This window comes from Leuciscus leuciscus (assembly GCF_965113295.1).
Source record: "Leuciscus leuciscus genome assembly, chromosome: 18".
Lineage (NCBI taxonomy): Eukaryota > Metazoa > Chordata > Actinopteri > Cypriniformes > Leuciscidae > Leuciscus > Leuciscus leuciscus.
In genome coordinates, this window is record NC_138742.1 from 26,442,929 (window position 1) to 26,467,423 (window position 24,495).

Genomic DNA, 24,495 nt, shown 5'->3' on the forward strand with positions numbered 1-24,495 from the left:
GCTGTCTTTTGAATGTTGTCATGGATTCTGCATTCCGGATGAGGGTCGGGAGATCATTCCACCAGCATGGAACCGTGAATGAGAATGTTCTGGAAAGTAATTTTGTGGCTTTCTGTGATGGAACCACGAGACGTCGCTCGTTGCCCGATCGTAGGCTTCTGGTAGGGATGTAGACTCGTAGGAGTGAGTGAAAGTAGGAGGGAGCTGAGCCTGTGATAGATCTGTAAGCAAGCGTCAATGCCTTGAACTTGATGCGAGCAGCGAGAGGTAGCCAGTGCAGAGAGATGAACAGAGGAGTGACGTGGGCCCTCTTGGGCTCGTTGAAGACGAGACGGACTGCAGCATTCTGAATCATTTGTAGAGGTTTGGTTGCACATGATGGAAGTCCAGCCAGAAGAGCATTGCAGTAATCAAGCCTAGATATGACCAGGGCCTGGACGAGAAGTTGTGTTGCATGCTCAGCCTGATCTTCCTGATGTTGTGCAGTGCAAACCTGCATGATCGGGCTGTCTTTGAAATGTGATCTGTGAAGGTCAGCTGGTCATCCAATATTACTCCAAGATTTCTGACCGACCTCGATGGGGTGATTGATGATGAATCATTTAAAACAAAAAATAAATACATCTCTCTTCAAAACACTCAAGTCTACAAACAACATAAGGCCTGTTAACCTTCAAACTTCGAGGCTTGATCATGAATATAAAACTACTTGATCATGGATTCAAAACTAAATAAACTGTAGATCTGAACACAGCGCTGTCTCAGTCTCAGGCTGTTGGCATGAGTAGAGATATGGAATGGTGTGACTGGTCAGAGACTAAGCAGTGCCACATGTTATCACAGGACACCTCAAGAGAGTTGCGTCGATATGGACGTTAGCTGTCTCTCACTTCTCTCCACCATAACAATGGCAGCGGCCTTTTAGGGAGCGCTTTCAAGACCGTTCTCCACTTATCTCTGAGGGTAAAAATAAACACAGTGAGAGACGTATGACCCCAACAAAGACCACCGGCTCCAATCATATAAGAATCAAGAGGAGAGCCACAGCTTGCCTCTCGGACATTAAGACCACCATTCTTTCTACATCTCAGCTGGATATCAGGTAAGAGGATTATATCTTGCATATGTACAGAAAAGAATAACAGTACGATGTACAAAATTTGTGTTTAAAATAAGAATAAGAATTTTTTTGATGCTTTAGAAAAACAGTGTGTTTTTTGGTTCACTTCTGAATTTATGTTATTAACATTCAATAAGAAATAATAAAGCATTAATAATTACAATATACATATTTTATACAGAGTAAAAATGTCTGACAACGAAGAAGTGGAAGAGTACGAGTAAGTGTACCAATTTATCACTCAATTATCATCCATCCATCATTGACAAATATGTCTCTTAAAATATTTCTTTTAGTGATATTAGTGTCAGAATAAGAATACTGTGTATTAACTGTCTACTACAGTCACAAATGCGATAGGGTATTTTAACACCATCTACTTGTGACTCATCTGATAAGTATACTTAATCTGAGAATTCATGCAGCTGTTGGGAAAGTACTTGAGCTATGAGAACAATGGAAATAACAGCACTATTTTGTCTTGTTCTCTAGGGAGCAGGAGGGTAAGTCTTGTGTTTCATAAAATAACTTTCATACACTGTAAACATACTGTTTTTGCTTACCAAAAGGTCAGAAATATCAGCCTTGCAGCTACGGAGTTTAGTAACCACCTACTGTAGGCTATATATGGTGGTTTATGTCAAATAAATAACAACATTTTGTAACAACAGAGTTGTTAAAATATTGTTAGTAAATATTACACTGAAATTTGAAATGGTAGACAATATTAAAACCTTCAAATCATACCAGCTGATCAGGTTTTGCATGCGTTACCCTGCCATTTTAAAACAAAATTCGGACAAAGTTTGGACATGTAAGCGTGGTAACAAGATATGGAGAACCGTCATGTAGATTCATGACTGTGAAATCTAAGATTTTCTTGTCAGTTGGAGAAGTTTTTCTCAACAAAACACACCCAAAAGTGACTATTATATGAAAAAAAGTGGAGCGGAAATATCTGAATGATCTGCATACCATCACTAATCCATGATTGTCTTTCAGTGCCACTTGTGGACAGATCTCTAAGCTTCCATCTGATAGTTTTTTGTTTGTTTGCTTATAACCTGCATTGCATGGCTTAGAGGTGCAAGAAGAGGAGCAGGAGGAGGTGCAGGAGGAGACGCAGCATGAGGAAGGTAGTGAACGCTTATCTGCCAAAGCCCATTCACTAACACTAAAAAAGTACTATAGTAACATGGTAATACCATATACCTGCCTTAAACACCTCGTTTATAGTCCTGGCATTATAGCCATGTCACCATGTAACATATTTGCATAATGCTGGCTACTTTGATTTGCCCTCAAACAAATGTAGCTATAAGGCCAGGAAGTTTACATAGTTTCTGTTGTGCAAATAGGCCGCCTTGTTGGCCGAGGCTACTTTCACTAACTTCGCCCACCAATGTCTGGTTGGGTCAAGACAAAATTACCAAAAACTCTTGTAATCTGCCAGAAGCAGTGCTGTAGGGAGTAAGGTGCGTTGCAGATACTTTTGGCACGATCGACCCGAGTTCTTTTCCTGAACTCGTTCTTCTCCCTTTTCCCATCACATATCTATAGAAGCTTGTTTCCGCCACAGAATTAAAAATAAAAACGTTATTGCGACTTTTTTTCTCACAATTGCGAGTTTACATCTTTTCTCGCAATTGCGAGTTATAAAGTCAGAATTGCGTGATATAAAGTCGCAATTATGTGTTATAAAGTCAGAATTGTGAGATATAAACTCGCAATTCGGAGAAAAATCTTTTTTTTCCTTAGAATTGGACTTTTTAACTCGCAATTGCGAATTTATATCTCACAATTCTGAGAAAAGATTTCAGAATTGCGAGATATAAAGTCGCAATTGCAAGAAATAAAGTCAGAATTGCGAAAAATAAACTCGCAATTCTGACTTTATTTCTTGCAATTGCGACTTTATATCTTGCAATCTTGCAATCTGAAATCTTTTCTCAGAATTGCGAGATATAACGGCAGAATATAAGAATAGAATATAAGAAATAAATATAAGAATATAAGAAATAAAGTCAGAATTGCAAGTTAGGTCTCGCAATAGGGGTTATGCAGAACGCCCAACGTTCGAACCGGAAAACAGGTATAAGCATTTCCGGTTTGCACTACCGTACGCATCTGCAGCAGTAGGTGATCTCTGAGGTAACTTATTTTTCGCTTTTTTAGAAAACAATTCTTATTTCTGTTTTAATTAAAATGTCACGAATGCTTAAGTATCAGAAAAAACATTTTTATAAAAAAAAAATTAAATGCAGTCTTCATTTGATTGTTTTAATCGTCTGCAGGCAAATATAAAAGGTTAAACTACTATGATAGCATACAAGTCTAAACTAACTTACTGATAGTTAGCTAACTCTACATCGGGTGCCATTAGCAAAAGCTACATAATACTAACTTACATACCTTCATAATCATGAATAAATGAGGAGGCGTAAAACTTATATCCTTTATCTAACGGAGTACTCGGGGCTCTGGAAGTCCGTTTGGCAATACGATGTACATCTGAAATGGATAGAATGGGTAGCTCCTGTAAACACCGGCTATAAAAGGTCGCCATTCCTACGCTGTGTTTACCTCAGTAGCTGACGACCGGAAGTAGTTATATCTGTTTTGTAGAACCCGGAAGTATGTTGCGCATAACCTCTATTCTGACTTTATAACACGCAATTGCAAAGAAAACACTGATATTTTTACATAGTGTAAATAAAATCTATTGCTATTTGCACTTAATGTAAATAGCCGCTGCTGGAAGTTTATTGCTGTCAAAATTAAAATGGAATGACGGAACGGCTGTTTCTTTCAGTGTTTTTCTCCTCCGTTTGGCCTAAAACACTGTGTTCGTAGTCATCCAGTTGGAAATGTTGACTACAAATACAGAGTTTTTTCAGATTGACCGTCAGTGTGTTCTCTCCATATTTACGATTCTGTAAATATTGGCACTTGGCCACTGCCTACAACATGCTTGATTCTTCACTGGAAACCGATAAATGGTTACGCTTTAAAAATAAAAATCAACACCGTTATAACTAAAAGTTTGCTAAGAAGTATTTCCTACTAAAGCAAGGCGGTATTTGACTCTGGTTAAGCAAACCCATGGTTGCCTTGGATGGCAACATGCCCAGTGCATTATGAGTGTTGGAATGTTCCTACTGTACCTATCTGGCAAAGGGGAAGAATCTAATCTGATCAGATAGCACTGATTTGAAAATGCCTTTCTACTGCATAGGCATCCACGTTTTATTGAAAGCCTTTTTTGCCAGCAGTTTACCCCCTTTAATATTAATAGATTTTTTTTTTCGTTTTCTTTTTTTTTCAGAATAGGTTTAAACCATCCCTTAAATGTGGATAGGAGCAGGCTTCACTCAATGTGTACACTTGTCAATTTTAAGAGTGCTGGCCTAGATAATTATAATACATAAAGTGAGAGAGAGGCCGCACTATGTTTAAATACGTTTTTATTTGTATTTGCACAGACGCGTTTCGTAACTTATTTAAGCATAGTGCGGCCTCTCTCTCACTTTATGTATTAAACCATCCCTTACAATGCGAAATGACATTTTTATTCCAATTGACGTGGTTACTCCAACTGCGCTATAGATTACAATTGGTTTATTAGGGTCCATGTGATATTAGGGCAGCAAATGACTCTCGCATAAAGTACCAATGTAAACTGAACAATGTAACCTAGTCACTACCGCTAATTTCAGAGTCTTACAGTCTGTCTGGAAAAAGACAAGTGAAATGATACAAACAGAGATCCGCGATCAGTGAAGAGTTTTAACGGCTCGGTCAATCAGATTTGAGGACCAACTGTTGTATAAATCAAAGTATGGTATTATCATCTGTACTACAATACTTTTTAAGTGTCGTCTGACTTCAATCATGCCGGCACATTTATATCATAGACAACAGTTGCGTGGCTGGTAGAGATTGCTGTGAGTGTGAAACCATCTGAGAGATTTGAGGTATGCTTTAATCTGACTGGCCTGCCACTACCCATCATGCCCATGCCCTCAGGAACTAACTCTCTCAATCTTCCACAAAAGAGTTCACCGCACAGTCTTACACACACAGATGTTTTGTTTTGTTTTACATTCTCAAATGACTAATCTCAAAAGAATCTTTATGCAGATTGTCACTTTGACCCAAATGAATCATAGTTGACAGTAATGCGAGCTAAATAGACCCGTCCTGCAACTTTCTCCATATTCAGAGGCTCAAGAAGAGGATGCGGAAGCAGGAGGAGAGGGAGAGACCCAGGAACACGGTGAGTCCTGTTGATGAACCCCTCAGTTTGACCTCAGCATGGATCTCATGCTTTCAAAGCTAACCTTTAACGACATTTAACGTCATCAGGAATTGCTCTAAACATTATGGCATATTCTCTTGGATGAACTGGAAAAGAAATACGCTTAGAATTAAGAATGTAAAAAAAAAAAAATCCACTTTGATTGTTCTCACCAAAATAATATTTTTGTTTAAATACCCAATATTTGTATTATTCCAAATAAAATAGTTTTGAGGTGAGAAGTTATGATTATGCATGATGGTCATAGTAAAGGTTGGCTTGGCTAAAGTCAGGAACAAATCTCATAATCATAAACCAAAAAAAAAAAAAAAAAGAAAAGAAGCAGCAGAGTTATAGATATTTTGTATAAAGTTAAACAATGCATATTCATAATACAGATAAAATCCAACTTTCCGCAAATCTTCCATGTAGCAACACTAAGGGCCCTATTTTAACGATCTGAAATGCAAGTATCAAGCGCAAAACGCAAGTAACTTTGTGGGCGGGTCTTGGGCGCTGTTGCTATACCGGCGGGATAAATTACTCTTGCGCCCGACGCAAATCTAAAAGGGGTTGGTCTGAAGTAGCTTCATTATTCATAGGTGTGGTTTGGGCGTAACGTGAAATAAACCAATCAGAGCGACATCTCACATTCCCTTTAAGAGCAGGCGCGCTTGTTAGATGGCGGATTGCTATTATAAAAGGCGGATTTGCCAGGCGCGCGCCAGAAGCGGTTCACAGCCGAGGAGACCGACGTTGTCGTCAGGGCCGTAAAACACAGAGAAGTGACATTGGTGATGGAGAAACACACCCAATTTAGCTTCGGTTAAACAGGCGTATAATAATTTGGGTAAATGTGTAAGCTAGATTTATGCCTATTTTTTCACATCTTCATGGACACAACAATGATTTCCCTCGTGTGTTAATATTTTTCCTTGTAATAATGTATGGTTTTCTAAAAATGAGAACTGCTGCGTCTGTGTGTAGATGAGATAAGCAAAGTGTATGCGCGTTGCACACGCTACATTGATTATGGCCAAGCATGCGCCCTTAGAATAGCATATGAATAACATGCGCAACCTAGACTTTAGACTAGGTTTTTCCTGGTCAGTGGCGGAATTGTTTTCTAAACCTGTAAAATAGCACCAGGGAACGTTTGCGCCAGAACACGCCTCCTCTTTGTGCTGAACTGCCCCCAGGGAGCGCAAATGCATTTCCTAGTTTACCGGCGTGTTTCTGTTGAGGGAAAAGTCCGCTGTGCGCGGGTGCAAAATAGGAATGATACATGTCAATTGTGTACAAAGTCAATTGCGCTGGGTGCAAGATAGAGCCCTAAGGGTTAAACCAGAAGCAGATGAAAAAAGAATATAAGCAACATAAATCTTTTGGAATTTGCACTTTGTTTCCATATTCAATTGTACTATCTGCCAAATGACTTATCAAAACATATGACCTAGCCACAGAAATGCCTTCTAGATTGCATAGGCAGAAAGAGAAAGTTTGGGCAGAGTTTGAAGGATAGTCATATCTATATTAAATCTGTGGGCAGAACCATGTTGAATTTTCATCCAAGCGTTGCTGTTGTTGTAAAAGGGTTATTGTTTGCACTGATAAAGACCTAAACCAAATAAACCAATAAAAAGAATCAAATAGCAACTCAAAAAAAAAAAAAAAACACAGGGCCAGAAGTTTGTAGTAATTGTTTAACAGGCTCATCTGTTGTCTAATTCAGAAAACACTTTCTGAGGAAATTAATTAAGTGAGAAAATGAAAATTCTAAATATCTAATTTTGCTCCACAGAATAAAATTGTATAGATAAATTGTAGGTATTTCAGTTTTAAAAGTTTTAAATCAACTTTAAAATCAATTTTAAGGTAAGTCGATAAACTGTAAGGTTACTTTACCCCTAATAGATAAAAAAAATATGCATTATCGTTCAGAATATAATTTTAACTTTTATATAGTTGTTAACCTTTTAAATTACTAATATCTTATGTGTATACCAGTGTATCTGGAACTGATCCATCAAATTATATTTAACTGAACTCATAACACACAACAAATCTCAAAATATTTTGCTCCTGTATATAGTTGAAGTGAAGCATTATGGTAACTTCCCCATCATTCTTCTGTCATCAGTTTCTCCTTCTGTCCCTCTGTTCTCTATGTCATTGTTAGTGATGCTGAATACCTTTCCATCTTTCTTTCAGATGGGGAAGATGCGACAGAAGATGGGGGAGGTATTGCATTGGTTAAAGTCAGGAAACCTGAGATTTACCGCTCTCCAGTAATTGTTTGCGACGTGTTGAAGCCTGTATTACGGCACCACACCCTTCTGAATGTGTCTTCAAACTAAGCATTAGATCATCCCAAATCCTTTTATGATAACATTCATTACAGAGAGAAAAAAAAGACAGCTGTTTTGGTTGTAACCTAGTTTGCGGATTTAATGACATATTCATCAGCATCTATAACCGTTTATTGTGCAAATAAACTGTGAAGTAAAAAGAAGTAAAAAGTTTTTTAAAGATCCCTCATATCACTTTGAATGACTTCTGATTGATTGATTTTATGTTTCATTTTTCAGAAGAGTCCAAACCCAAATTCCTAAAGTAAGTTGATTTGTTACATTTCTAAAGATCAAGATCAAACGAACACGATTTCATGTCATGCAGAATTTTGAAAGCCCATCGTTATATTTTTCAGACCTTTCATGTTGCCGAACCTCGTGCCCCCAAAGATTCCAGATGGAGAAAGAGTTGATTTTGATGTGAGTAAAATCCCCAGGAGGTTTACTGAGACTAAACTACTTTGGTTATGATGGGTCAAGATTGCCACTTGTCTTTTCCCACCATACCCTCACTTCAGTTCTGCTATCCAAAGTTTTTTATCATCATTAGGGGTTCAAGCGCGCAGTGCTGAAACCCTATTGTAATGAAGTTTTTCAAGGATCAGCATTCCCCCCTAAAAGTGATCAGGCAGACCTACGATAAGTCGTAGAGACTTGAAACTTTGATGGCTGGTAGTACTCACACCGCCTACAACGTCACCAAGGCCTGCCCTGATCGGCCTGACGGGGGCGCTACAGCGGTCAAAAGAACAAAATGGCTCATAATTCCTAAACCGTTAGGCGTAGGCTCAAGCAATTATATCGTTGGAATCCTTGAATCAAGGCGGACAAATTGTCATTTAGCGAAATTTTCAGTTTAAAAAAAAAATACATTTTTTAAACCTACTTTTGGGAACTTGTCCTAGGTTTTTGGTTCACGGTCCCTAAGGGCGGCCACAACGTTCGAAGTGGGAGGAGACACTTACTAAAATGGTTATAACTCAAGAACGGAATGAGATATTTTCACCAAACTCAGCGCACCTATTTAAGAGCTCTTGGTCGCGTTGAAAAGGACGTGGTGGGAAAAAAAACATGAAAACGGCTATAACTGCTTCACCACTAGTCCGACTGACTTGAACATTGGCATGCCGTCTCTTTGTTCAAGATGCCATGATTGTGTATGCGTACATTGATGTATCTCAAAAAACAAGTCCGCCATCGGCCAATGAATTACTGTTCTGTTAAAAAGCTTTTAAAAAAAACATATATTTCTTTAGTAAATTGCCTGAATTGGCTGTAAATTGTCTTTTTCTTCTATGAATTAAGTGGTTTCATGCTTGCTATATAAAACGTAATATCTTTTTACGCATATGTGCTTAAAGGCCTTAAATTGCTTGAACCCTGATAATTGCTGCTGGCAGCTATATTTATTATTACTTTGCAAGTGAATTGGATTATTTTTTTATTTTATTTTTATAATTAATGTCAAACCACTCTAGAACAATATATATAATATATATATATATTAGAAAGTACTGAAATATCTTGCTAAACAAAAACATTCATTCGTAGAAACCAGCCAATCTGACCCTGCACATATTGTCAGGCAACCTGTCACAGATACAATCTCAAAGGTACATTTTTCCCCCCACAGGATATCCATCGTAAGCGTATGGAGAAGGACCTGAATGAGCTCCAGACGTTGATTGAAGCTCACTTTGTAAGCCGTAAGAAGGAGGAGGAGGAACTCATCAGCCTAACAGACAGGATTGTGAGTGAACAATGCTGTCCCATCACATGGCCTCTGTTCATTATTATGTAAAGCTTCTATTCTCAAATGAATTACTTACAAAATACAAAAACAGAGAAATGACAAGAATGCGCCCATTGAGACAAATGTGACCCAGACTGAAAACATTCCAGTAGGTCCATTAATAATCAGTTCAAGCCTGAATGTGACTAAACAGACAAGTGTCGAATCAATCAGTTCTGTCATTCAATCAGCCGCTCTGTCATTTTGAAGAATAAACGCCGCCATTAGCTCTTGTTGAGTGATCTCTCCCTGCAAATAAAGCTGTCAAAGTTGTAACATGACTGATCCCGCAGGAGAAACGGCGTTCCGAGCGAGCAGAGCAGCATAGGATCCGCAGCGAACGTGAGAAGGAACGACAGAAGCGTGTGGAGGTCAGTAGAAACCAAACGCACTGGGACGTTGAGCACTCAAGCAAACTGGTATTAGCTTTGCAAATCCTTTCCTGTTTTCAAATGTTCAGGAAGAAAGAGCTCGCAAGGAGGAAGAGGAAGCCAAAAAGAGAGCAGAGGACGATGCCAAGAAGAAGAAGACGCTCACCAATCTGCACTTCGGTGGTTACATGCAGAAGGTCAGAGTTGAGACTGAATCTCGCTGAGAAAAAGGCTTTTTTTTGTCTCCCAACATGTTAAGTGACAGAAATGTTGTCAACATTTATATATGTATAAAAAAATGTTTGCAGATAGAGAGACGGAGTGGGAAGAAACAGACTGAGAGAGAGAAGAAGAAGAAGATTCTTGGCGATCGGCGCAAACCTTTGGACATCGATAATGCCAACGACTCCGTTCTCAGGTTTGAAAAGTCATGATGTAGATGTAGTGCTACAACAGGTCATGCATTTCAATTAGTCCACAGTTAAAAGGAATTACTCCACCCAGAAATGAAAATTTGTCATAATTTACTCATCCTTTCTTCTTCTGTGGAACACAAACAGTTTTGCTTCCCAATGACTTCCATTGAATAGACAGAAAAGAAAGTCATGTAGTTTTTGAACGACATGAGATAATAAGAAAAGTTACATTTTTGGGTGAACTTAAGCAGACAAAGCAGAAAAACAACATTAATATGATAATAAAAGCACATTTATTATTAATAATAAATAGAGTTGTAAAACGTACCAGTAGTTTACAGTCAGTACTAAAAACAAAGTGACGACACCAGTATTTCTGCAGTACCGGATATATCCTTCATGTTTGTTTGAGCGTTCCTTGAGCATCAAAGGTTTCTATTAACAGCATGTTTTACAAGTGTTGAGTGTTGTAGCCAATCACAATCATATCTGTTGAGCATGTGAACGCAATGGCCTATCAGAGATGCCAGTCAGTAAGTTAGCCAGTCAGAATCCGTGGTTTCACTTTATTTTGATGGTTCCTTTAATACATTCTGTTGACTATAAGTAACGCTGCACCTACATGTCTACTAACTCTCATTAGTGTATTAGTAGAGTTTTAGTAGACTGGTAGGTTTAGGGTTAAAATAAGTTGACATGCAGTTGCAAAGTTAGTTATATTCAGTAGAATTTCTGTAGAAGGAGCATCACAATAAAGAGTTAGCAGATATTCACAGTGTACAATTCTCTAATGAGAGTTAGTTGATATGTAGTTGCTAAGTTACTTATGGTCAACAGAATGTTCAAAAGGGACCACTGAATTGGAAACTGCAATGACTGACAGTAATAATCAACGGAAGAGACAATTCAACAGTTTTTTTCCCTCTGGAACTGAAATTGGCACAGAGAAGCACAACATTTTACTGCCATTGGTAACAAGTCCAACTACTGAAATTGTGTTACTGTGACAACCCTAATAATAATCTCAATAAACAAATTCCCCCAGCTAGTAATGTAGTTCAATAGCACAACTCTGTCTCGTCCAGTCAGATTTTTTTACTACTCCTTAACTTTTAGATTACTATTCTATACAAATAGCAATCAAGCAGATTTAACTATAAGAGAACGACACTTTCTCTCTATTTCACATCAGGGAGAAAGCAAACGAACTGTGGAGCTGGATGCGTCAACTAGAAGCAGAGAAGTTTGAGTTACAGTACCAGTTTACCAGACAGAAATATGAGGTAAGGCTTTATTACCTGGAGTTTTACTAGATCCACAGTCTCAACATGAAATCAGAAACAACCCTATTTGCTTTCTTAAAACTTTTTTCTAGTCTCTATGTGTACGAGTCATCTGTGCACGTTATTCAAAGAATAAAAAGTCATCATGATCTCATTATCCTGTTCGGTGAGATATTTAGTGTTTTTCATTGTGCATCTCTCTACAGGTCAATGTCCTGAGGAACAGAGTCAGTGACCACCAGAAAACGTGAGTTTATCTATGATTGTCCAACCTGATCTCATGAAAAAACGACTATTGTACAAGGTAGCGATTTTGAATGATGCGATTTGTATGAAAGGAAGCATGAGGGTCCACCCCTAAACCTACAGTCATTATGTATGTTCATATGCACTAACTTCCATCAGTCTGAATGAATCCAGTCCGATTTCAGACTCTGACAATTCTGTTTATGTGATATTATATTGTACTTTTGCAGAGTGCACTTTCCTGTCAATGACAAAATAAACACACATCAAAAGTGACAACCGTGAGAAAACAGCAGTTAAAGGATTAGTTCACCTCAAAATGAAAATTTCCTGATAATTTACTCACCCCAATGCCATCCAAGATGTCCATGTCTTTCTTCAGTGGAAAATAAATTAAGTTTTCTGAGGAAAACATTTTAGGATTCTCCACACAATGGACTTCAATGGCAACCAGAATGTTGAAGTTCAAATCAATGCAGTTTCAAAGGGCTCTGAAGTGCTTCCAAGGGCTCTGCACGATCCCAGCGGAGGAATAGGGTCTTATCTGGCGAAACGATCGGTCATTTTCTAAAAAAGATTAAAATGTATATACATTTTAACCACAATTGTTCGTCTTGTGCTGGTCTGCGATGCACCACGTATTACATCATCACGTTGGTAAGGTCACGAAAAAAAAGAAGAAAATAATAATAATAATTTAAACAAAGATGTCGGACGATTTTGAAGTTGGACGAGAAAATGAGATGGAATTTTTCGCCCTTCCCTATTTTTTTGAACCGGAGTACACAGACAAATAACTTAGAAAGATGACGTGACTCGTAACCTTTCCAACGTGATGACGCAATGCGTGGCGAGTCGCAGACCAGCACAAGATGAACAATTGTGGTCAAAAAGTATATACTTTTTTTTAATTATTTTTTTATGACCGATTGTTTCGCCAGATTAGACCCTGTTCCTCAGCTGGGATCATGCAGAGCCCTTTGAAGCACTTCAGAGCCCTTTGAAACGGCATTGATTTGAACTTCAACATTCTGGTTGCCATTGAAGTCCATTGTGTGGAGAAAAATCCTGAAATATTTTCCTCAAAAAACTAAGAGTAAATTATCAGGAAATTTTCATTTTGAGGTGAACTAATCCTTTAAGAAAGCATCAGATCATAGCGATGTGGATGTTGGCACCAGCTCTGCATTTCGGCACTCCATGTCACATCACGTTTATTTATATAGCACTTTATAGAAACCAAACAGCTTTACAGTATTGACCATGCAAAACAGTGTCAGTGTTGCTTTTACATGAGAATTACACTTCAATTTGTACTATAAAGCAGCTCTCCACTCTGTTCATGTTTTATCTAGATGGACTAAACAGAAGAAATTAACTAGAAAAGATTTCTAATTGAGAGAAGGCGGAGCCTCAGAGCCAAACCTACAAATTACATAATCACCACAGGCAAATGGTAGTACGAAGTTGTTTACTAGCTGAAAAGTTTCTGGATAATTTCGCTTTGGCAAGCTGTTTTGAAGTCCCGAATTGAACTCCAAACAAACTTTGTTTTGGCCTGTTTTTTTTTTTATAACCATAAAATAAGCTTCCCAAACTAAACCTGAGACCTGGAGAAAACCACTGTGATAATGTCACCGGAGTAACCGCGAGTACAATTGTCATTTTTGTCTTGTTGATATTTCTAAACAAAAAGCTGACATACAGTAGTACTGTGCAAAAGTCTTAGGCACATTAATATTTTCACCCCAAAAAGAGTTTTTAAGCTAGTTATTTTATATATTTTGCTGTAGTGTGTCAGTAGGAAATATTGTTTTAAATGTCCAAACATTCCTTTTGCCATTAATTGTAATAATCCAGTGAGATTTTTGTATGCACAAGGAGTCAATCTACTCATCATCAAATTTGCATGAAGATTACTAAACTTGGCACTCAGAAGGTTGGCAAGTTTGTGATAGTTGTCCAACCAACTGGTTCTGGCATTACTTTGGTTAACACATACCTGTGCCATTCTCTCAGGGTTTGGTATAGCTTCTTTTTTTTTTAACCCTGCTGGAGGACTTTCTCATGCAAATCAAGCTCTGACTCATCCACTCCTGCCTCAGGCATGGGACACAGACACAGAGTGTTTGTGAATGCATTGTCAGACAGAGTGACAGACCTGTCAGCTGGCAGAGCTGCTTCTTAGGCAGAAAATGATCGTGGGAGACCGAACTAAAGCGCTCGAGGGCATGAAGGCTTTGAGTCTACTGTACTGCAAACTCAGCATTTACTGTACCTGTGCATGTCCAGCACTAACCTCTCTCACACACGATTAGTCAGCAGAGGGAGAAGCTCTGCTCCAAAACCTAGTGAGCTGCCTATATTGACAGTAGTTTAAGACACTGGTGCACTCTTATATCTTGAACAAGATCATTCTTTGTGTAGTTTAAAGAACCATCCTAAGTGTAAACTACTTTCTTTTTTCAGCCAAACACAATCAGTTATATTAAAAAATATCCTGGCTCTTCCCAGCTTTACAATGGGAATGAATAGTAACTTCCAGTAACTGCCGTACGCGAGTCTAGTTCCGGCGGAAGAATCTGACCTCTGACGCATGTCAAGTCAAGTCACATTTATTTCTACAGCGCTTTTTACAATACAGATTGTTTCAAAGCAGCTTTACAGAGATAACAGGAACATAATGCAAAAAAGTTTGTTTCCAGAAGAAAATAGCGTCACAGTCCAGCTTAAGTAAGTTCAGTGATGTTTCATTTTTGTTTTAAAAAAGTTATTAATTTAGTTCATTTATATATACAGCCGCTCTGGAGTAAACTGTGATGTCATCGTCCAGCTCAGTTCAGTTCTTATATAATAGTGTCAATGCAGGCAGATCAATATTATTGTTGAATATTAAATTAAATGTTACATTTAATGTCCCCAACTAAGCAAGTCAAGCCAATGGCAACAAAGGTGGAAAAGGCGACAGTGGCAGGGAACCAAATCTCCATCAGGTGTGGCAGAATGGAGAAAAAAACCTTGGGAGAACCCAGGCTCAGTCGGGGGGCAGTTCTCCTCTGGCCAATGAACGAACAGTGTATGATTATGATTCAGGCAGCATTATAGGTCAGAAGTCATATTGGTTTGGAACAATCAGAATATTATCCAGTTCCATCTGGTTTAAACCATCAGAGTCATCTATCAGAGTCATCACACCGGGATGGAGACGGGTTTGTTGAGGATCAGTGCTGATGGCTGTCGTATCGATGAAGCCTTCAATGAGAGTCTAGTTGACACAATCTCTGCTGACACTTCAGGGATGCGTTATGGTCGTGTCTAGGTGCAGGTCCTCCTTCTGGTCTGGATATACGGCCCATATCCGGCTGACTACATCATGTGTTGTGGTCGTGTCCAGGCGCAGGTCCTCCTTCTGGTCTGGATACGGCCTGGATCCGGCTGATTACAGTAAACCTCGGAATAAGCAAAAAGACTAACATTACCGTAGATGCCATTCTTCTTATGATGTAACGAGTACATCGGGTGTAATAGGACGTGTTCCCGGTTCCGGCTGACTTAATTTATGCAGCCTAATAATCATTTAACTGATTTGAATAACAGGAATGTATAATTTTCTCTGTGTATGCCAGGTTAAAGAGATGTGTTTTTAGTCTAGATTTAAACAGACAGAGTGTGTCTGCTTCCCAGACAATGTTAGGAAGACTGTTCCAGAGTTTAGGTGCTAAATAGGAAAAGGATCTACCGCAAGCAGTCGATTTTGATATTCTAGGTATTATCAACTGGCCAGAGTTTTGAGATCGCAATAGTCAGTGAAGGACTATAATGCGTTAAGAGCTCGCTCAACTACCGGGGAGCTAAACCATTTAGTGCTTTGTAAGTAATCAGCAATATTTTAAAATGTATACGATGTTTAATAGGAAGTCAATGCAGTGTTGACAGAATCGGGCCAATATGGTCATACTTCCTGGTTCTAGTAAGATCTCTAGCTGCTGCATTTTGGACCAGCTGTAGTTTGTTTATTATGCGTGCAGGGCAACCACCCATAATAGCATTGACAATAATCTAGCCTTGAGGTCATGAACGTATGAACTAACTGTTCCGCATTTTTCATTGAAACCATATGTTGTAATTTAGATATATTTTTAAGATGGAAGAATGCGGTTTTACAGATGCTAGAAACGTGGCTTTCAAATGAAAGATTGGAGTAGTGGAGCATGTAGGAGTAGTGTAAGCTCAGGACTCAGGAGTCGACGCCTCTCGTGGTTTAAACAAATAGAGCTGGGCAACAAACTCAAGCTCCTCCCACATTTCTCTATAAAAATTCTTGTTTTAGACTTCTAATTCGTGACCGGTGTTTTGATCATCAATACGTCATGTGTTGGGTCAGAGGTCACTCTTCCGCCGGAACTATACTCACATACGGCCGTTACCAGAAGCAGGGATTATAGTTTATAAAACTATAAATATTGACAATTAACAAAATAATTAATGATCTTACCTGTCTAAATAAGTAACTTGAGCATCTACTCAGGATTTTCTCCATCATCAAATATATCTTGGATGCCGTACCGATGATTACGCACGCTTTTCTGCGTTCTAGCTTCAGATCTTTTCTGTTTTTCAGCAGTACAGGTACTAATTCTCCCGTTGTTTCCGCTGATAAAGCATGATAAATGTCCACTCATTTTCACGACACTTTGCGCCAAACAGCACTACATTACTAGCGTATACAGAGACGGCAGCCAATGATTCTCTCAGACTCACGACATACTGTACATAATTATATACATACTATTACTTACTTCTAAATATTGACTTAAAAAAAAAATCAGTTAACAAAACATGGTTCATGACTGTAAACTAAAGGCTGTTGTTTTCTTGGCTATTTTTTCTTCTATAGGACAAAGAGAACTAAGAGAGGCCTCAGGAAGTGAACGCTGTGCTGAAAGACACACTCGGCTCCTCACAAACACACAGAAATCATGAAGAGGACGTCCAGGAGAGCTGTGTATACTACTTCACCGATTCATTTGCTTTTAATTAGTCCTTAACACTGTAGATGTCTGTGTACAACTGGACACACAGAAGAAGAAACAATAAATAATAATAAAAACCCTCAGAAAATGAAGCTCCAATGGTGTGTTTGTGTTGTGTACTCTGTTCAAAATTAAATAAAAAAATAAAGACATTTATAATCTTGCAAAAGATTTCTATTTCAAATAAATGCTGTTCTTTTGGACTGTCTATTCATCAAATAATCCTAAAAAAAAATTTGTATCAGTTTTCAGAAAAAAAAAAATTAAGCAGAACTGTTTTCAAAATTAATAAGAAATGTTTCTTGAGCAGCAAAACAGCATATTATAGATTCATAATAGAAAGCATATTATTTCTGAAAGATCATGTGAAGACTGGAGTAATGATGCTGAAAAATTACATTTCAAAATATATTCAGACAACAACAACAAAATAAATTTTTTTAATCAAATAAATGCAGCCACAAATATGCACAATAAACATTTTCACACCCAGCTCTTTTCTTTTATTGACCCCTCAGGCCTTTCTGTGGTTTAAGAGGCAGAGAGGTCAAGAGATTCTCCTCCCAAATGATATGCAAATATTCCCATTCGGCACAGGATCATATACTCTATGAAGTATGAACACTTTCTGCTATTCACATCATCATCATGTGCTAGTGCTTTAACATTGATAAGTGCCCGTCTGAAACAAAACTCAATAAACATGCAAAACAACGACTCTACTAAACAACCATGAGCAGAACAGGCTAAACGCAGCACCAAAATGACCCTTGCTGAAGCCAGCGTTCAAACTCTCCAATATTACAGCAGGAACTTTATAATTACTCTGGAAATTTGTGCGTGTCATAAAACATCTCCTGGCTCACAGCCCGTCGTTTCTAGTGTAGGGTGGAGACGAGTAAACATACTAAATGTGACAAATACAATTGCTTTCTTCAGAAGTCTGCTTTCTGATAGTGAAATGACATTCCATAATCTGTCTCTATAATAAAGACATATGTTTGAGGTTTAACGGCTGTTGATGCCAGCTGTTTTTTGTAAATCATACACAGTAAACCGACATTTCTCATGATTGATTCGAGGTGAAAACTGGATGAGAGGTTTTTTTTTCCCGTCACAGGTGAAGAAAATGTTGTTGAGTTAAGTTCTCGTAATAAACGTGTTGAATGCAGGAGAAATGGGCAGGAATAAAGATCTGAGCGACTTTGACAAGGGCCGATTGTTATGGCAATGCGACTGGGTCAGAGTGTGTCTGAAACGGCAAGACTTGTGTGTTTCTCCAGGCCAGCAGTGGTGAGAATTTACCAACAGTGATCCTGAGGAGAGACAAACTACAAACCGGCGACCGGGTGTTGGGAACCCAAGGCTCATCATATTACTGTATACATATTATAAAATGTTACCCATAATTCCTTTGACAGGATTTGCTTGTACTGTAAATAAATGACAATTTATTACCAAACTATAAATGTCATGATTTCAGCAAATTTATGTGTAACATAGGCTACTCTACACGGTAAAAAATACAGTTAAAAAGGAAACATACCTTAACATAAAACATTAACATTCTTTTTGGATTGCACTTTTATTTCAGAAATACAGGTTTTATGCAAGATTAAAATGTACATTTTTGGTCATGCAGATGCAAAATGTCATTTTACACAGCCATATTTAATATTTTATTACAAAAATATTTTTATTTTTTTTGACAACATGATACAATTATCTAGACATTTTCCCATAAGCAGAGAAAAATCACAATCTAGCCAAACTAAAGTCAAATAAAAAGAATATTCACAAAATACACTATCACACACATTAAGCAAATAGCAATCAAAAAGGCAAGTTTGACTTTAAAAAGGTATGGAATCAAAATATATCTGGAATTATTTAAATATTTTAAATAAAGTCAGAATTGCGAGATGTAAACTTGCAATTGTGAGATCAAATGTCGCAATTATCTTTTAAAATGTTTTATTCTGTGGCGGAAACAAGCTTCCATAGGTTAGGACACAGTGTAAAACATGTTTTTAATTTTTTTTTATTAAAACAACATCTGACTTCATTTCAACGTTGAAGATTGGTCACGTTCCGTTGGGAAGTGAACGTTTTTTTTTTTTAAACATGCTAGTTTTCATACTATGGAAGCTTGTTTCTGCCATGAAATAAAAAATAAAAAAGGTAATTGCGACTTTTAATCTCAGAATTCTTAATTTTTTTCTCATAATTATGGGATATAAAGTCGCAGTTCGCAGTTCTAAAATCAGAATTGTGATATAAACTTCTTTTTTTTTTTACTAAGAATTGGACTCGAAATAATAATATTTCGAGTATATAATTACAATTCTGACTATTTCTTGCAATTGCGAGAGAAAAAAGTCAGAATTGTGAGATAAAAAGTCACAATTATCTTTAAAAAAAATTTATTACGTGGTGGAAACAAGTCTTCCATATAATTCCTAACCCTAACTCAGAACAACTTTTAGAAGGTTCAGAAGGTTAATAATATAAAAGCATATTTCGATTCTAACAACTATTCAGGCATTATTGCAAAAAATTTCAAAAGATTCAACCAGTGTGTACTCTATAATGTTGTAAAATATTGCATTAAAATATTGCTTCCTTTACCGATATGCCCAGCATTTTTGTATATACAACACAGGAGGAGAAGGAAAGCAGCATAAGTAGAAGAGTAGAATCATAACTCTGCAGGACCAGTAGTGTAAGTCTGTCAAGCCTAAGTGTAAGAACATGGTAAAAGTGCACATCTGTGTATTAGGCACTAAACAGGCCTGTACTAGCAGTGCAGAGAGCGACAAGATGAAGCACCATCCACTCATTTTATCATGGAATGGGATTAATTACACAATTTGGGGATGCCTAGCTCAAAAATTCGAGAAAAACATCATACAAAAATAAAAAGTCCATATAACTCGCAAGCTAAATTCCAGATTCACGAATGAATGAATCTGAGCAGTTTTGTGAACTGCTTCATTAAAAAGACCTGAAAATGATTTTCAGAGAAAAACTTTAAGAGATAGTTCACTCATTTACTCGCCACTTTCAAATTTTTTTTCTGTGGTTTTGGTTACTATTGACTTCCATTTTATGAACCAAAAAATGACAATGGAAATCAATGGGAACCAAAACGGTTTGGTTTCCAACATACTTCAAAATATTATCTTCTGTTTTCCACAGAGGAGAGCAAGTCATACATTTTTGGAACATCATAAGGTTGAGTAAACGATGAGAGAATTTTCATTTTTGGATGAACAATCCCTTTTATTTTCAGTGTGTTCCTCACACAAAGCACCTGGAATACAGCGCTCGAGTCATACAGACACTTTTATGATCATTTTATGGGTCTTTTTGCAATTTTGCCACTTGACAGCCCTCTAGTTCCACAGAAGAATATCATTTGGGTTTGGAGAGACATGGCGTGGCGTCTTTCCCTTTAAATCTATACCCATAAATCCTTGGAATACATTTCGTCTGGAAACTTTTCCCAAATCCAGCTACTCTCTCTGTGGCTTCCAGGAGACCTCAACTGCAAAACCCAAATTTTAAAATCGAATTAAAGAAAGAGTACAAAGAGGTGTCAGAATCAAAGCACTAAAATAAAATAAAACTCACCTGCACATCTCTCATTTTCCTTTCGTGCTTGTTGCCGCCTTGTACGCTGTAGCAGTGACGGGATTTACAAACGTGTCCTTGTCCATCCCTTCCTGCAAAAGAACGAAAGGTCAAAACTATAAATGGAGCGTTGTCGTCCTTTCAAAATGACACACAAGTCCATCACAATTAACAGTGTGAAAGCTCTCAGAAGCAAATGCATGTCGTGGTTCTGCAGTGAATCACTGCTTCATGATCACGTGTTCACACATGCCTGAGCTCTTCATGGCAGTTATGCTGAAGTCAGCCATCGTGGAACTCAACCTGTCACTATGGGCTGGCTGATGGATATTTCTACAACCACAACTACATAAAGACTTTACAATAGTGCTGATCAATCAATCAATCAATCAATCAATCAATCAATCAATCAATCAATCAATCAAATCAAATGCATTTCTATTTGCTAAGAAAATCCCTCCAATTGAGATTCTTTAAAAGACCATCTAAAGAAAAGTCTTTGTTAAAGCGTTATAAGCAATTAACCAATTCAACCAGCTGCAATGGCCATGATCTCCACCAGATCTCCTGGGATTGCTTTCCCATCATGAACTCCAATTCCCATAACCCATTGCCTGGACTCATTATTGTTTGATAACTTCCAGCTGTGTATCATTATCCTGTTAAGCTCTTCCTATATAAGCCCTGTGTTTTCACTCACTCTTTGCAAAGTCTGCATTGCACTGCATTTATGAGTGCGCTCTCCCTGATTTTCATGTGTTATGGTTTTGATTTTCTGCCTTGTTTCAAGTGGTGTTCAGATCGAGGCTTCGTGGAACACTGAAACAGCTGAAGCAAATGTGCCATATCGTGTTGAGGCTTCGAAACAATCCGACACCCGTCTCCACGGTGACCCCTAGTGGTCAGAACAGTGGAAATGCAACAAAACCATGCATAAAAATACCTTTAACAAATCTGTTGCAATTTTTTTTGTTGAAAGTAAAATCTTTCAAATGCAATTATCTAATCATCTAATAAGATTATCAAGTGTCTATATGTTCTTTAATCAATTGTCAGGGTTTGTTTTGTTTGTTCTATGAATGGCTCAACTAAACAGGCCAGTAATAGACTATTAACTACCATTATTCATTTTAATTATACTAATGTCTAATTAAAACGTCTACAAATGTATAAAACTGGTTAGATATCAGGTAAAACCAGTGACTCCTCATGATTCATGGGTTGACCCATTCACCCAGCGGTGAACCGTTGAAATTTCAAAGTATTTTGAAACGTCTCGAAACAGTTATGATGTAATGAAGCCTCGTTTACTGACATCACGTGACTCTGACAGTTTGATACAAGCTCCGAACCATTGATTCGGAACCAAAGATTCATAAAGGTTTCAAAGCTTCATGAAGCAGTGTTTTGAAATTGCCATAAATTGCCACTCATTTACAAGTGGTGATTATATAAAACTTAAATATTTTAAGTTTCTTGCAAAATATGCACATATATACAAACATTTAAGTATTTGGAGAGTGTAGAGAGACCGACTCGATTCGCAGTGCTTCATGGGAGTGGGTGGAGCTAAAGAGCTATTTTGCCATGTTTTGCTTGTTTAAACCCTCTAATTGGTGTAATTTTCTGAACAGCATCATTGGTAATGTAGTTTTCCACCACATATTCAGATGTTAAAGTTTAAATAATGTGGGCTGGCGGTCAACAGACGCAAACAACATCGATTAACCTTGTAGCTCATGGTAAGGCTGTCTTTGAAAGTTTATAAGTTACCATTAAAAATCTATTTCTCTATGGAGAAGCTTTTACTTTCGGAACCCGAATGTTGCATAATTGGAAGGATCTTTTCAAGGCAGCCTTTGTTTTGCATCCTTCATTCGGCCCATTTTATAGGATGCATCAAGTGTCTCCTTTGTGTCCTCCAATTACCCACAATGCTTTAAACAGTGGTGGAGGAAGTACTGAATCTCAGTACTTAAGTAAAATAACCAGAGACATATTTACTTTAGTAAAAGTAGAAGTACCACAATGAAAACCCTACTTAAGTAAAAAGTAAAAAGTACCTGATTTTAAATGTACTTTAAGTATTAAAAGTAAAAGTACTTGCATAACAATTTATTCTCTTAATGTCTATATTCTAATAATTAGGGCTGTAACAATATGCAATATGAATCCGAAATCGCTACACTCAGATCTACGAACCTGTGTCGCGGTGTGAGAAGGCAGAATCGCGACACACACCTTTTTTGAAGTTAACATTATACAATACGTAGACCTACACCACAAAACTAGTTGAGGGTAAATTATTTAATATTGGGCAATTCCATCGTTGTAAACGGGACATTTGCAGTAAAAACTTGAAATATAAATTCTCAGAAAATGCATTTAATACATATTGAAAAATATCAGTATGCGTTTTATATTTAATGGGAAATAGCCTAGGCTACACATGCGTTATACGGGACACAAAAAATCTTTCACTTTTAGGTAGAAAAATATTTTTTTGTACCTAATTCTGTAAATTACACTGCGCAAACCAAAAGTAATACCCAACGGATGAAGAAGGGTTGGCTCTCCACAGAACATAAAATATTGATTTTATTTTATTTTTCGTGTTCCCATTTATGAGGAAAAAACAAAAGACGTGACAGTTCTCTGTTACGGACATGACCGCTCTGAAAGCGACTTTAAAACTTTCACTGAGACCTCAAACAGAAAGCACAAAGCCTTTTTTTTTAAGTGAATTTTGTTTTGTATTAATTGTATCTTAATTTTAATCAATGTTTCATCCAGGATTTAATAAATAAGTAAATATGGTAGAAAATAGATAATCACGACACGTAGGCGCCGGCGAGTGAACTGAAGCGCGTCTCATAAATGAACCAAAACTCAGCGTATAAGGTATCCTACTTGCCTCACACAGACCTGATAAATATATCTTAAGAGAGCTTTAAATGTGTACTTTTAAACAGAACAATTCAAAACGAAAGAAAACAGACTGCTCTCTGCTTATGTAATCCGTATGAAATGCGCATTTCTCTCTGGCGCGTTCACTACTGCGAAGATCGCGTATCAGTATCGTCAACCTCATCTTTGCAGCCGACACAGAAAACACTTGTTTATTAATAAACAATTAAAATGTCTCCTTGCTATATTTGACATATTCATTGCTTTTGCCGGTTCTTTGTGACAGCTTTTAGGTGCTTTATTGGCAGCGCCACCAACTCGTCAGCACCGAAAACATGGAGATTTTTTTCAATCCCTGTTTTGGCAGGGGGGAAAACTGATCCGAAAATGTAACGAAAATGTAACGAAACGTTGTAGAAATGTAGTACAGTAGAAAGTATAATAATTGCTGCAAAAAGTAACGAAGTAAAAGTCAAAAGTATGCACTATTGATTCTACTTAAGTAAAGTACAGATACGTGAAAAATGTACTTAAGTAAAGTAACGAAGTATTTGTACTTCGTTACATTCCACCACTGGCTTTAAACACATTCTTATTCACGAAAAACAATTTCACTATGTAATGCAAGACAAAAAAAAATTTTGTTAGTTTTTATTTTTAGTAAATTAATGTACATGCATAAATGTCCATAAATGAAAACCACTCGAAGAGCACAGATGGTTTGTAATTCCCTGTATTGCAATGATAGAAATCAGTTAATATAAAGATTTTAAAGTATTTTCCCACAATTAATTATAATAGTATTTTGCCCTACCTATGCCCTTCAAAACCAACAGGCAGAGAATGAACTCGTCTCCCTGGATTCCTCTCTTACCCCCATCAACCTCATCAAGGGTTGGGTGGAGTACAAGTCAGGGCCTGGAACTGTGTGTGTGTTTGTGCAAGCCAGTGAGAGTTTTATTTAGCATGCAGACAGGGATATGGAGCAAAACCTGGGGATTTTTTTTTTTTTACCTCAAAGCAGGAAAGGAAAAAGAAAAAGAAAG

The 24,495-nt window shown here is 37.5% G+C and overlaps 2 protein-coding genes across 2 annotated transcripts in view; one reads left to right on the top strand and one right to left on the bottom strand.

Moving 5' to 3' along the window:
- Positions 1-991: 991 nt before the first annotated feature.
- Positions 992-17,001, top strand: tnnt2a (troponin T type 2a (cardiac)). Its single transcript, XM_082145272.1, has 14 exons — positions 992-1,102; positions 1,302-1,340; positions 1,613-2,256; positions 5,343-5,396; positions 7,629-7,658; positions 8,006-8,030; positions 8,125-8,188; positions 9,402-9,518; positions 9,854-9,931; positions 10,021-10,128; positions 10,240-10,349; positions 11,540-11,630; positions 11,837-11,877; positions 16,774-17,001. Exons 7-14 carry the CDS (start codon positions 8,132-8,134, stop codon positions 16,805-16,807), a joined length of 636 nt encoding a protein of 211 aa, XP_082001398.1. The 5' UTR covers positions 992-1,102; positions 1,302-1,340; positions 1,613-2,256; positions 5,343-5,396; positions 7,629-7,658; positions 8,006-8,030; positions 8,125-8,131; the 3' UTR covers positions 16,808-17,001.
- Positions 17,002-18,475: 1,474 nt separating this feature from the next.
- The window catches only part of pkp1a (plakophilin 1a), a 41,289-nt gene continuing 35,269 nt past the window's right edge, over positions 18,476-24,495 (bottom strand). Inside the window, exons 13-14 of the mRNA XM_082145115.1 lie at positions 20,543-20,634; positions 18,476-20,456 (exon numbers count right to left, since the gene is read on the bottom strand). Coding sequence (XP_082001241.1) covers positions 20,554-20,634 — 81 coding nt within the window. The 3' untranslated portion in view covers positions 18,476-20,456; positions 20,543-20,553. The remainder of the gene's footprint in view (positions 20,457-20,542; positions 20,635-24,495) is intronic.

What these genes read in the sequence shown, in the direction of transcription:
- tnnt2a (XM_082145272.1), top strand. Translation starts at nt 8,132, where the DNA reads ATGTTGCCGAACCTCGTGCCCCCAAAGATTCCAGATGGAGAAAGAGTT. An exon ending in TCAGCCTAACAGACAGGATT is followed by an intron (nt 9,519 to 9,853) that starts GTGAGTGAACAA and finishes CTGATCCCGCAG; the next exon opens with GAGAAACGGCGTTCCGAGCG. An exon ending in TTACCAGACAGAAATATGAG is followed by an intron (nt 11,631 to 11,836) that starts GTAAGGCTTTAT and finishes ATCTCTCTACAG; the next exon opens with GTCAATGTCCTGAGGAACAG.